The sequence below is a fragment of the Syzygium oleosum genome, unplaced genomic scaffold (genome assembly GCF_021117445.2).
Source record: "Syzygium oleosum isolate NSW1041296 unplaced genomic scaffold, Sole_v2.1 Sole_v2.20, whole genome shotgun sequence".
In the NCBI taxonomy this organism is placed as follows: domain Eukaryota; kingdom Viridiplantae; phylum Streptophyta; class Magnoliopsida; order Myrtales; family Myrtaceae; genus Syzygium; species Syzygium oleosum.
Window position 1 is genome coordinate 6,692,068 of NW_026607504.1, and position 14,319 is coordinate 6,706,386.

General features: G+C 43.0%; 2 protein-coding genes across 2 annotated transcripts; one reads left to right on the plus strand and one right to left on the minus strand.

Annotated features, from left to right (window-relative positions):
* Window positions 1-549: 549 nt before the first annotated feature.
* Window positions 550-4,259, plus strand: LOC115670290 (uncharacterized). Its single transcript, XM_030591525.2, has 7 exons — window positions 550-818; window positions 987-1,070; window positions 1,217-1,393; window positions 2,258-2,428; window positions 2,542-2,754; window positions 2,843-2,931; window positions 3,301-4,259. Exons 1-7 carry the CDS (start codon window positions 737-739, stop codon window positions 4,000-4,002), a joined length of 1,518 nt encoding a protein of 505 aa, XP_030447385.2. The 5' UTR covers window positions 550-736; the 3' UTR covers window positions 4,003-4,259.
* A 4,091-nt stretch (window positions 4,260-8,350) lies between these two features.
* On the minus strand, window positions 8,351-10,412 carry LOC115670291 (RING-H2 finger protein ATL46-like). The gene is made up of 2 exons (XM_056320309.1): window positions 9,902-10,412; window positions 8,351-9,807 (listed from the first exon to the last, which is right to left on the minus strand). Exon 2 carries the CDS (start codon window positions 9,627-9,629, stop codon window positions 8,460-8,462), a length of 1,170 nt encoding a protein of 389 aa, XP_056176284.1. The 5' UTR covers window positions 9,630-9,807; window positions 9,902-10,412; the 3' UTR covers window positions 8,351-8,459.
* Window positions 10,413-14,319: the final 3,907 nt, after the last annotated feature.

Below are 14,319 nucleotides of genomic sequence, written 5' to 3' on the forward strand. Positions count from 1 at the left end.
AGGCGAAATTCATAAAACAGAGGAAGACCAACAGTTCACGAGACATTTATGCTTAGAACACTCAAATAGCTGAATTTAGACTTCACTAGCATGGTTAGAAATGAGTTCTAGCCAAAGCATTGGAAGGAAATTGAAGGTCGATTGAATCTATGGTCTATTAGCTTTGCTAGTGGAAGTAAGAAACGAAGGCAAATTGCGATAATTCCATTGAATCTAGGGAGTAGAATGAAAAAATGGAGAGGTTAAAGTGAGAAAAACTGCAAATGTGAAGGGGCAACGCAATCATCTTTCTCAGACATCTTCTCCCACACACTTGCTTCTGCATAAAGTAAATGGGTGTAGCAAATCTAGGCTTGCATAAACGTTTAACAAAGTGTAAGCGCCCATTAAATGACCTGATAAAGCAAATTGGCATAAGCAAATTTATGAGACAAGAACCAAGTACACGATTCCTCCTTGCAGGCTTTTTCCCTTTGCTTGTGGTTCTGTCCTTGAAGGCAAGCCTTCCCATTTTGTTCACTATATATATAAAAACTTCCCCTCCACAGTCACCACCACCATACTTCCTTTGTCCCTTCTGCACTCTCTCTCTCTCTCTTAAAAGAGGATTCTGCTTATCAATGTGCAAGTGAGAGAGAAAGTGGGACACATTATCTCTGTGGGTCAGTTCTTGAAATGGGGTGCTTGAATCTTCATCTTTGAGCATTCTGTCCAATGTTTCTGGTGAAAAACAGCAATGAGCAGAAACTGGGTTGTCTTTGTCCTCATCCTAGTGATTCTCTGTGGAGGCTTCTCATCAGCTTCAGCTACTCCTGCAAGTATGTCTCATCTCTCTCTCTCTCTCTCTCTCTCTCTCTCTCTCTCTCTCTCTCTCTCTCTCTCTCTCTCTCTCTCGTTTATGGGTCCTTTTCAATTTCATCGGGTCTCATCTTTGTCGTGAACAAACTAATTTTGGGTTGGAAATGGGTCGAACATCGACATTGTAGAAATTCTGGGTAGTGCTGTGTCCAATGTAGTATCTGCTCTTGTGAAATGGCTGTGGTCGCTGCAACAATCCACTTCCAAACCAAGTAAGATTCTTGATTGAGCTTACGCATGCGTCTCTGCACTTCTTTTCTTTCCTTTAAATGAAATGTTGGTCTCAAATGAGCCAATGAAGAGGTGATTAGTGGAGACATGTTGGTTAATAACTTTGGTATGATTTGGTTTCCTCCAGCTGTTCCTAGCCGTTCAATGATGAAATTCGAAAGTGGATACACCGTGGAGACAGTTTTTGATGGTAGCAAGCTCGGAATTGAACCGCATTCGGTTGAGGTCTCTCCTAGTGGGGAGCTTATGGTGCTGGACTCTGCGAATAGTAACCTCTACAGAATGTCATTCCCTTTGTCCCGTTGTAAGCTCACATCGCCCTTATAATAATTTGACTTTCGTCTCTGCAATGCTCTGCTGACATTCGGGTGCTATTCGGGAGTTCGATTTGATGTTCTGCTTGGTTCGTTAGTTAGTTAAACTATCTGTCAGCATGTTCCTCCGGGAAAGTTGAAATTCTGCCCTCCTCATGCTAGGACTTGACTGACTACGAACACTCTTGTCCTGTAAATTCTGAACTGTTGAAGGTTTGCACTGTGCTGTTCTTTTTAAAAATCTAAATGTATAATGTGCTTCTGCATCACTGAAAATTTTGCTTTTACAGCGCTGTTGGATTTTTGCTGTAACTTTTTGATTTCTGGTTATATTTTTGCGGGTTTTTGGAGTATTTGCTTTTTCGTACCCCTAGATTTAGATCATATAAGCAGCAGAGAAAGCTAGTTAGTTACTTTTCCTGTAGCCCTTTGGCTCCTTTATTCTTTTCTTCTTTACTTAAGCTGCTTCATGCTTTTACTAGACCATGTTTCTAACTTGTTCAAGTACCCAAAGTGTCAAATTTGCAACCCTCTTGAAGCTTTGAAATATGTGCTCTAGTTAATATGACGGAATTTGACCGCTTTACCAATTTAATAAGCGAAAATTGGTTCAGTGAAAACAATACAACTATACAATAAATCTTGGACAAAAACAGCTGTGGTTACCTGAGATTACTCTAATTACATATGCAAAAGAGCTGTTGAGAAAAAATCTCTCGTCTGTAAGCCAATAGAGATCTAAATGCAGCATCATATGCATCTCCATGACGTGTTTGAGGCATTCTATTTATGCATTGGTATGAATCAATTTACTGCAGATCCTTTATCCATTAAAGCAAATCAATGAACTGCAGATAGCAGGCCCAAGCTCATTGCTGGCTCGCCCGAGGGGTATTCCGGGCATGTAGATGGGAAGACTAAAGAAGCGAGGATGAGCCATCCTAAGGGGCTTACTGTTGATAATAGAGGGAATATTTACATTGCCGACACAATGAACATGGCCATCAGAAAGATCAGTGACACGGGTATAGTACAAACTAGTGAATACCTTCGGTGTTTTCGTCGCATTAGTCCAGGTGGAGATATGACACGGTCATTGGTGATGCTAATAATTACTGAAAGCATTTTTCTTGAATAGGCATGTCAACCATAGCTGGTGGGAAATGGGGTCGAGGAGGAGGTCATATTGACGGTCCAAGCGAGGAAGCGAAGTTTTCAGATGATTTTGATGTCGTTTATGTTGGTAGTAGCTGTTCTCTTCTGATAGTAGACAGAGGTAACCAGGCGATTCGGGAAATACAACTTCACGATGATGATTGTTCACATGCGTCCAATGGGAGCTTTCATTTAGGTACAAATGCAACTATTGAACTCTCAATGCGATTCTCCTGTTTTCTTTAAATTAGGAATTTTTAATTTACTTTTGCTTGTAATTACAGGAATAGCCGTACTAGTTGCGGCTGGCTTTTTTGGTTATATGTTGGCACTGCTGCAGCAAAGAGTGAAGGCCATGTTTTCTTCCCAGAGTGTATGTGACCTCACTTTTTTGAAATTTATTGAAACCTAAGAATGTGAAAACAAGCAATTTGTAATAGATGTGTGGAGTGAAAATAAGTATCTTCCTCATGTTCTCTCATGAACTAGACCTGTTAATTTGGAGGTCTTTTCTTTGCCTTTCTGTTGATAGCATTTCTCCAACAGATTTAGCTGAGATGCTAACTTTCGCTAGGTCTTTTCTTTGATGATTATCAACTTGGCTTATTCTTGAGAATCAATCTATGCCTATAAGCAAGTCTGTGAATTGATGTTCTCGTGTAAAGACAATTAGTATGTTCCTGAGCTTCCTTATGGCTAAAATCCAACAAGTACCAGTTACTCATTTCTTCTTCTACTGCAGGATCTAAGACCTCCAATGAAGAAAGTTTCGCCTGTGCCACCATATCAAAGGCCTCCTAAATCGGTTAGACCCCCTCTAATACCGCCGGAGGAGGAATCTGAAGTACCAGAAGAAGAGGGTTTATTTTCTTCGATTGGGAGGCTTGTGGTCAACTCTGGCTCATCCATGGCCGAAATTTTTTCTGGTTCTAAAAGGAAACCCCAGCACTTTGATCTCCGTCAGCAGCAGCAGCAGCAGCTATATAATGAACACGCCAATTCATGGCCGATGCAGGAGAGCTTTGCGATTCCAGACGGAGATGAGCCTCCGCCACCATTAGAGAGCAGAACTCCGAACCCAAAGAGGACCTACCCGTTCATGAGCAAAGAAATTGAGAAGAGTCAACACTTCAGGCAAAGCCAGGGTCACTACGGCAGGTGGGTTGGGGATTACTCCCAGCAGCAGCAGCAGCAGCAGCAGCAGCAGCAGCCAAGGCAAATGCAGCACCACCAACAGCACCACCACCGGCATTACTCACCCGAACCAAACACATACTATGAGAGGAGCTGCGAGACGAACGAGATAGTCTTCGGGGCGGTCCAAGAGCAAGATGGCCGGCGTGAAGCCATGGTGATCAAGGCCGTTGACTACGCAGATCCCAGGTTTGACCACCGCAACATTCGGCCTCGAATCAACTACATGGGTTACTCTCATGGATACTGAGGACCGGATCTCGCGATTCTACATGAATGGTAGATACACAAGTTCGTTATGTTTTTCCGTCGTCTTCGTTTCTTTTTCTCTTTTTACCTTTCTGATAAGTAAGTTTGTTATGTGAAGCATGAAACATGATGGTAGAATCACGCTGTGGATATGTGAGTTAGGCTTTAGCATCCATCTCTTTCTTTTTACCTTTTCTTCTCCGGTGAGGAATGTATCTGAGATAACGTGAGTGAAAGTCACCTATTGATTCCCCTGCATTTTTCTTTTTGACCAGCAAAGTTTGAAGAGAATCGCATTAGTAGTAATTATCAAAAAGCAAAACAACATCAGATCTACTCTCATTCGCTAAAGTTATTCCGTGGTCTGTTTCTTCGGTTATTAGATTGCGCTTGTGATATCCTATGTTGTACAGTCTCTATTTGTATCTGTGTCGAGTCGAAAATCCTAAAAGGACAACTGCCTGAAGACTAGTGGCGGAAGTAGTAGCAACAACAAGCACGACAACGACGACGAGAATGGTGAAAAGAATGCTACAGACTGCTTCATTTATCAGCACAAAACACAATCCTACCCCCCCTAACCATTTGAAGCGAATTTCAGTCTCGTCTCCACCTCCAATCCCAACTTCTCAAATAATTGGTGAAGGAACATAGCAAGAGTTGGTCTACTGCTTTCAGAGTCGAGTGAGTAGTTTTTCGTCCTCTGCTACTTCATCTCGAAAATCCTACTTGGTGATTTCATCTTTCCTGAAGTTGCCAGTTTCTGTTTTAGCACAAGATAACTTCATCAGGCAACAATCAGAAAAGAAACGACTCGTTCCATCACAATCCTAAAATAAAATTTCCATGCTTAAAAGCATAGCATGTTTGGACCACACGCCCGGGGCGGCCCTGGCTCGTGTCCTACCCTGTCGATGAAGCTACTCGGGCATTTCATGGGCTCGGGATTTACACGTATAAACTGGTTTTCTCGTCGGCTTAAATTGAAAAAAGAAAGCACCAGAACACGGCAATGTCACAAGTGGTGTAGCTACCGCATTCCATACGAGTGTGCGCCAAGCAGTACCCTTACCTATCTTCTTAGCTAGTCATCTTCTGCTGATCTGCTGGACCAATTAATTCCAAATTGTTGTTTTGTTGCAGGGCCATAACAAGGACCACTCGGTACTGATCTGAACTGAAGCCGACCCGGAAATTGCGAGGGTCACGGCACGGTTGTGGCCTAGGGAAGAACAAAACAAGGGGGGCATTGAGAGATGGAATTTGGCTGGACTTTCTTGGAATTGTGGAAGTGGGGCCGGCCCTTTGGACCCGGACTGCGAGTATCATGACTGGTTGCTGTCTTTCACAACATCTTTAGAAAATATGAAACATACAAACACTTGGTTTTTCGGTCAACGGATAAGATTTACTCTTTTCATTTGGTTGTCATGGTTGGGGATCCGTTCCCCAATGATCCTTAAAAAGACTCTTGGAAGTAATAATTCCTCCGGTCTTATCTGACTAAACACGCCGGTAACGTACTAAATGCAGCTCAACTCGTCCTGGATCAAATTTCGCGTTCTCGATCCAGTAGAACAGCCATCCTCGTCAAGACTATAAGATTATCGAAGAATCATTTCCTCACTGCCAAATAGCGAGAGGCCGGGGACACGCCAACCCGAGAATCCAACCGAATACCTCGAACTCCTCGAACCCCGAAAGAGGAGATGTTTCGCCAACTCTGTAAATCCTTTATTAGGATATTGGATGCTCGGTACATTCTTAGAACTTCCTTCATAAGTGTAGCTCATCCAATATGATCACATTTGGGCCCTTCTTGGATCTTCTGATCATGCCTGGACTGTAAATGTATGGCGAAATGTCGTGCGACCATATAGTCTCAAAACATTAGCAAATGCATGAAGAACTATAGTATTAAATTGTCAAGCCGATCACGCAGCTTGCTCGATCGACTTTAAATCGGTATGGATTGACTTTCACTTTTTGATTATTATTTGTAATTTAAACTTTGCAACTCACCCACTTTAATTTTTTCGATCTCGAATGTCCCAAAACTTTCAGCGCATCGAATCGAATGATAACACGTAAAGCACTCTTCATTTGACCACGTCGCTCGAAAACCACGTTTGAGAAGACAAGGAACTTAAACTTTGCAACTCATCCACTTTAATTTCTTCGATCCCGAGTGTCCCGAAACTTTCGAGGCATCGAATGATTAACACATAAAGCGCCCTTCATTCGACGATGTTGCTCGGAAACCATGCTAGATGACGAGGAACCGGAACCGGAACCACGTTCCAGGCACATGAAGAGAATAGTCTTTCAAGAGAATGGTCCGTACGGTCACCAGGGGCTGTCTTCGGTGGATCCCGGTAAAAACTGCCAAACTGTACAATCCCAACTGCGACCGTTCAAGCAGAGACAGTAAGGACATGCCCCCCTCATTCCTTGAAGATCTACAAATTTAATATCATAGAGAAATAGAGATCATGTGAGAATACCCATTTGTTCGAGAGATTCGATGGTTAAAGATCTTATATCAACGGTCAATAACATCGTTTAGTGTAAATTTTTTTTGCTCTTTACATTAGCGGATTTTTCTTTCGAAAAAGATAACAATTGAATCGATCGGAAGTTCCACTCAATTAAACTTACTGCTCCAGGTAAACGGTGAAACATATCCCTACATCCCCGGAGAGCAACTCGAAATGACCGTCAAAACGTCCGGCCTAATCGACCTTTTTAACATCGTCTCTGTCTTTTATTCTTTTTATACGCAAAAAGGTAAAGAGGGGCGACCAAAGCTAACGACCTCCCTTGTAGATGTCAGCATAACTATTTGCTTGCTCTTTATAATGTGAACAATTAGGTTTTGCGTAATTCATCGTTGCGCCGTGAATGTCAATTAAGACCCCGAAACTGTGAGTATCAAGCGATTTATACCGATTCATCGATTAGAAAACGACATGCTAGCTCTTTCTTCAAACGACGTAAACAAATCATCTTATCCCATCTCCGTTACGTTCGACCGGATACAATTTTATAGACAGGGGAAACCAAGTGTATCAAGTCCATCAATACCATTTCCTTTGGAGCCACGTGCACTATTTCTTATTTGAATCTGGTGGAGTCATCGCAGATGGTGGGGGTGGGTGGACACAGAACAAGACACGGACACGAGCATCGCACCGACCAACCAGCTCAGACAAATGCTCAAGGCCATGCAGCGGGCGCCAATAAACAAATCTCATTTTAACTTACTTCATGTCATAAGCAATATCCTTAAAGAACAAGACAACCCCCTCTTGTTATTTCTTCTCGTATGACAATTTCCAAGTCCCAACCATCTCACCTGCTGAATCAAATCTTGAACTACACGATAAGCACTCCTTTTCAAACGCGCTTGAAGTTAAGCCCATCCCATCATCACCGTGCAGAGAAACAAGAAACCAGTTCTTTGAGGAGGGGGGTGGTTTTTAGTTAACAAAGGGCTGATTTCAACATGCTCACATGGGGCTGAGCATATGACAGACCCCACATCTTTTGCAAACTACCAGCAAGTTCTTAAATGTAATACCTGTCAATTATTGCATAAACATAAAAATACTTCCCCTAAAAAATGCTTCCATGGAACCCACCACGACCATTGCACAGCATCCGAATCCTTCTCAGCTCATACATTGTTGTGATTTGGATAGATATTGCAGAGTGAAGGAAGGAACCAGGAACCCTAAATAGGCAATAGATACCGAGATTAAACATATACCCCAATTGGGTAGAACAGTGCCTCTTTTCCTACGAAAGAAATATTCGGTGGTCGGAGTTTAATGGATGCGTGAACAAATAAGATAGGACAGGGGAGAGTGCATTGGCTGGCTTTCTATATTCTCCCAGAAAAGAATGTTTCGGCGTGCCTAACAGTGAGAAGAAAGAGAGGTTTGTACTCACATGATTGATCGAAGCACTTCCGCATTCCAAAGCATAACTTTGCGATTCTTGAGACAACTGAAGGTGACTCCATGTGCCGAATGAAAAGGCAGAGTACAAACACCTTGATTTTCCATTACGCAACTTCAGATTCCCAAACTCCATTTTTAAAGAGACATATTTGCAAGTCATGGAAAAGGAAACTTCTCTTGCGATTCAATGTTCATTATAGATTTGACACTCCAACTAGAATAATAAGAAGCCTTTTGACCACTTAAACAAGAAAATATTTGGAGACTCTCCCCACTAAATCCTTCTCGGAAGAATGAGAGGAGAGACTGGGCTTAAACGCAGAAAACCCAGAATATTATGTGTGGCACAGCTAACTCATTCAATTTCTCAATTAACATTCGCAAGGATTGCAAGTGAAATGCCATGGAATTGCATCACAAGGTACTTTCAAAGAAATGAATCATCAAGCATCACAAAAAAGCAATGCATCACATGTTCAATCTCAGTTCTAAGCCACTAAAAGTCCATTTTAATAGAGGAAGGCATGTCCATCTGGTCATCTGAAGATCTAGAGAATTTGCTCTTTTTGGACCAGAGCCAAATTTTGGAAACAGAATAGCTCTCACCTCTAGCCACGCTTTTCATGTTCTTCTCCTCCATATCCACATTAACAGAGAAATCGCCGTTAGGTTGTCCCCCTTCTGTGATTTTGGCAACATTGCCGTGACAATCATGATGCAAAGAGACCCGCAGTTCAGAATCACCGAGCACGTATTGATACGAACCCATTGAATAACATCGCCGCGCATCTAAATTGCTGCTACTTGTCTCTCCGACTCCTTCGTCCCTTGCGTCATTGTTCATCCTTCTGAATTTACCAAGTCTCACTGGTACAACACCCTTTTCCACGACAATTTCTTCGATATCTGCCGCTTTATGATTTGTAGCCAATCCATTTTCTCCATTACCAAGATACCCATCTTCTTCTCTCGGATCATCGTAGTCGAAAATCGGGTTTTCAATGGAAAACCCCGGAGCGAAAAGGGTCCCTCTACAAAGAGGGCATGTCGAGTTCGACAAGAGCCAGGTATCAATGCAACCGAGATGGAAAGCATGGCTACACGTCGGCAGCAACCTCAACTTATCCTTCTCAGTGAATTCACAGAGGCAGACGGCGCAATCAAACGGCTCTTTCAGACCCACAATCTCCTTGAACTGGAAAACAGGAAGAGCATCTATAAAAGCCTGATCTAAACCGGAGTCATGGAGATGGAAGAGCTGCTGCAACTGTCTCTGCAGAGCATCGGAGCCCGAAATCTCCGGATATCTATTGGATTGAGAGGACGCTGACGAAGATGGGTGCTTTATAAGAAATCTCACAAGCAGGTGGAGGAGGCCAGAAATGAAGAACAACACAGCCAAAATTATGATTATGAAAAGAACTGCAGGACTAATCCTAGCACCAGAAGATGTTGGTGGTGATGGTGGCACTGACGACGACGACGACGGTGATGACGATGAAGAGCTTGCATCTCTGTGGAAAGCACCGATATAGGGAGACGAAGGTGAAAAGGGAGGTGGGTGAGTTGAAAAAAACCCATCTTTTTGCTTGACTTGGTGCTGATTCAAGTACATGTTCACATGGGCACTCTCAAGATACAGCGTAAAGCCTTTAACTCCTGACATAACATATCACGGATCTCGTTTCACACCCGAAGACACTGGATTCATCTACTTCCGCAAGATGAAAGCGAAACCCACGCTACTCAAACCCGAGACACCGCTATGTTTCAGCATCCCCCATATGCTCTCCCCACCAAGATTCGAGGAGAAACAGACGCCCTTCGAAGCCAAACTCCCAGTTCTTGCATAGCACGCAGCGAAGCCTCTTTGGTCACTAATTTTTCAAGCACTGATTACAGAGATGCCAAAAGACGGTGAGACGAAGAGCAACTTACCAAAACTTCGATTCCATGGGGACACCCAACATCAGGCGCCCACCCAAAGACGCTCTTCCCACGGGCTGCGCTAGAGGGAAAACCCAAAAGACAAAGAGGACCCTCCCTCTTCTTTTTGTTGGGGAAGTGGCTGTGCTCATTCAAATCTGCGTTGGCTCAGCCCGTGAAGAGGAAAGTGAAGAAAACGGGTTGGGACAGAGAGAGAGAGAGAGAGAGATCCCTCAGAGTTCTCCTCTCCCCCTAGAAGCGTGCGCTAGTGGGCAAGAAAAGAGGGTGCTGTGCCTGTCTCTCTCTCTCTCTCTCTCTCTAGAGCTGTCGTTGATGGTGGTGGAGCGGAAGGGAAGTGGTGGTGTGACACGGCGAGAGGAGGGGGGAGAGAGCAAAAGCAACCGAAGAAAAGTGGGGAGAGGGTTAAAGGAATGCCAAAAAGAACCCAAAGGCACGTCGGTCCTTCCGCATATGCTCTCACCACCACCACCGAGCGTGGCGTCAGTGACCAAACAAACGCCTGGCCTTCCCTCTCTTTCGCCAGATCAAAGCCTTTCTCTATTCCTAAGGTAAGAGAAGTTAATGAATATAAATGTATTAAGATGTCACGTCTTGTATAGCTCGTGGGGAAACCCACTAGTTTCAGTGGAACAAATTCATTCTCACATAGGGCCTCGCCCATCTCGAAATTTTCCTATACCTATCTCGGCAGATGGTTATTCAATTCTGATCTAGACGAGTAATTCCATCTAGTTTAGATATTGAAAATTTCGCGTTTGAATCATGACATCTCACGTCGGAGTAATTTTAGAGGTTAGGCTGGCTTGCCAACATGTGGATGGAGTCATATTCGGTTATTGTGGAAGCGCTTGCTTGTACAAGAGCAACAATTAAGCTTAAAGGATCATTATTTGAAGTCATTAACTCGTTGCAATTTTTCTAGAAAGAAATTTGATTTCTAGTCCAAAGCTAATTTAGGATTGATTGAATTTTATAATCGGCTTAAGTCAGTTCGAAACCTAGCGGGTTTAAGGTTCGATAAGGAACTGAATCGAACCGAACATGTTGGGTTCCCAAATTTCAAACTCACGAGTCTATCTAATTCTTCTGAGAATCGGCCTCGAACCGGAGCGGCGAGACCAGTTCCGGATTGAACAGGGATCGTTGCGCACCCTTACTTTCCTCACCTAGAGAGAGAGAGAGAGAGAGAGAGAGAGAGAGAGAGAGAGAGAGAGAGGAGACCATGGAAGAGGGGGGCGAGTGGGGGGCACGCGGGGAAGACGGCGCGTGGGGGTGGGAGGCGGTCAACCATGAGTGACAAAGTGACAAATGCGGGTTACGAGGTGGGCCTGGGCCCTTCTTTTCAAAAAAAAGTCGTCGCGCGCCACTTCGAGTCGAGCCTGTGACGAGCGAGCGAGGGAGAGAGAGAGAGATTCCGCGCTTCGGGATGCACGAAAGCGGGGACACGTGGCGTCGCATGATTGCTTGGAGGGGTGAGCTCCCCTTCGGGAGTTGTTTTTAGGCTTTGATTGAGGAGCTGAGGAAATAAAGGTAAAGACAAAACCGGCGCTGTTACCGTGGAGATAAGCCCCACGAGATGAGACCTCCTTCGATTTTTTTTTTTGGGGCGGGGGGTCTTCTTAATTTAGTCGAAAGTCTAGCAATTACAATGTCTATTTTTTACTTTTTGTTTGGAAAGTGTCCCACTTCGAAGTCGCAAGTTTCGTGACAGATGGAAAGGAAAATGACGCAAACGATTATTAAATTCAATATGTAATGCGGTGCTTAAATTTTTAATTTGTTTATTGTGATCCTTGAACTGTAACGTGGTCCTTGAAATTTTAGTAAATGTTCAATTTAGTTCCCGATCTATATGAAAATATAAATATTATCCCTAAACTTGAATTGATGGAAAGACAATATTAAACATTTCCATATGATTTATGGGCTAAGTTGAACGTGTATTAAAAGTTCAAGGATCACGTTGAATAAATTAAAAGTTTGGGATCACATTACATATTTGCCAAAATTTTAAGATCATCTGTGTCATCATCCCTATATATGGAAGGGATGGAGTTTTCTTTCTCTTTTATCAATGGCACGAACCTAACGGGCTAATCATTTGGAGACTCGTGGAGAACTCTGCAAGCCCCGGTCCATACATTCGACTTACGTAGGTGATCCCGATTCAGAGCGATTTGCACCCGGTTAATGAGATTCGAGCGAGTGACTTCCAATTCTTAAGTAAGAAATCTCCCGTCACTCCGGCCAACGAAGCCAAACATCGGGGATTCTTTTTTTCTCGCTGCACAAAGCAAGTTCGATATCTTTACCTTTTCCGTTTACTACAAAACTGAAATGAAGTCAAAAAGCGAAATACAAAAAAAGTAAGTATGGGCACCCAATGCCTAAAGTGGGGCGTTAATTAACCCCCCGATAAGTAGACCGTTACGTTATTTTATTTATTAATTTTCGGGTACCATGCTTTAGGGGGAATTTAATTAGAGCGGTGGGGGCCCACGTAGAGGCAGTTGAGGGATACCTGTCCACATACCATGCCAAAGACGATTAAATAAAAATTAGGATTATTACTACGAAAAACTCCAAACTGGTATATCTGTGACAAGTTTAGCCCAACCTGATTTTTTGATCACCGAAAATCCCAAATTGGTACACCTTTGACAAATTATTTTACTGTCAAATTGCTTAGTTAAATGACACATGCATGACAGTCGACGAATGTACCAGTTTGGAGTTTTACCCTTCGTTTGTTCCATGTGTGTACTAGTTTTGGATTTTTTTTGTATTAATTCGATTTAACGGAGGGTAAACTTGTCACAAATATATCAGTTTGGAGTTTTTGGTGGTCAAAAAATTAGTTTGGGGTAAATTTGTCACAGGTTTACCAGTTTGGGATTTTTTGTGGTAATTAATTCACCTTAGTGATATTTTTTTTATTTTTTGGCTAGAAGATTGAAGTGAGAAGGAATCTCGACACAAACTGTTCCAAAACTTTGACTTAATATTTAATGTGACCCCCGAACTCTTAATTTGTTCGATGTAATCCCTGATCTTTAGTTTAATGTTCAATGTGGTCCTTAAACTTTTACTTTATTCATGCGGTCCCTGATCTTTTCTTACATGTTCAATATAGTCCTTCTATCAATTCACGTTCAAGGACTATATTGAACATTTTCATATAGTTCAGGGACTAATTGAACACGTACCAAAAGTTCAGAAACGATAACGAACAAATGTTCAGGGATCATATCGAACAAATTAAAAGTTCAGGAATCACATTGCACATTGACTTAAATTTTCGGGGATCATTCGCGTCATTTTCCAAGTGAGAAGCAACCGCTCCTCCATTGAAGACAAGATAGAGTTGCAAGTGCTGGGGTTTCTAATCTGTGCTTAGAAGGGAATTATTAGGTCGGAAGAGGGACTAAAAGCGACAATCATTTGCGAGCTGTACGCCAAGGGGGGAAAAACAGGGGGGCAATCGAGTAAAAGGACGCGTGACAAAGGCCCCCCCCCTTAGGTGAGCCACGATCCGATTCAAAAATCACTCCTTGGTTGCCTCCGCGCTTTGTCTCTTACCTAATCATTTTGCTCCCGGTTCGACTTGGCCCCGAATCAACGTTCGATGACGACGGCACGACGGCGATCTTACTTGAGCCGGCTCGTTTTTTTTTTTTTGTCTTTTTAAATTCATTGCGCGGCGTTTATTTTTGGGCCGACGAAAATGCGCACTATGTGTCGTCGTCGTCGTCGTCTGTCTTCCTTCCTTTTTCCTTTACGGGTTTTGCCAACGGGGGAGGTCGTTCATGAGAGGTTTGATTTCTTGCTCCCGCTTGATTGCGGACGAGTGGAAGGAATGATTATTGGGAAGAAGATGAAGAGGGTTTGATTTTAGTGCTCATCTTCGCGTGGGTTGGGTTTCGCCGTCCAGTGTCGTATGAGCAATGAAAAGTCAAATGACAAAATTTAGAAAAGTTCAAACTAGTTTGTCTTCAAATATTAAGAGCAATGAAAAAGTGAATTGAGGAAAATTAATGGAAAACAGTTATCGAATGGAAGTACGAGTACATAATCAAGTAAATTGAGAAGAAAAGTTACACGTAATGGTGCCTTAATAACGATTACACAAAAATTACACTAAACAAAATGTTTAATAAGTTCGGTACCTTGGGATCGCGTCCCTCGCTGTCATTCGGACGATACAGGGTCATCGTTGTCCTCATGTTCAGGTGAGGCGCGATTCTCTGGAATCAATTCTTGCAAAAACCAATCGTCGCCTTACCATGGTCATTTCTAAATTTTATCGCGGACAAACTGTATACATGTATTGTCTTTCAAGATCCGCTGTTTAGTACTGGTCGCGGGCTCCGATGATGTCATGGATGTTGGCGGGGTTCGTAAGTCGCGAA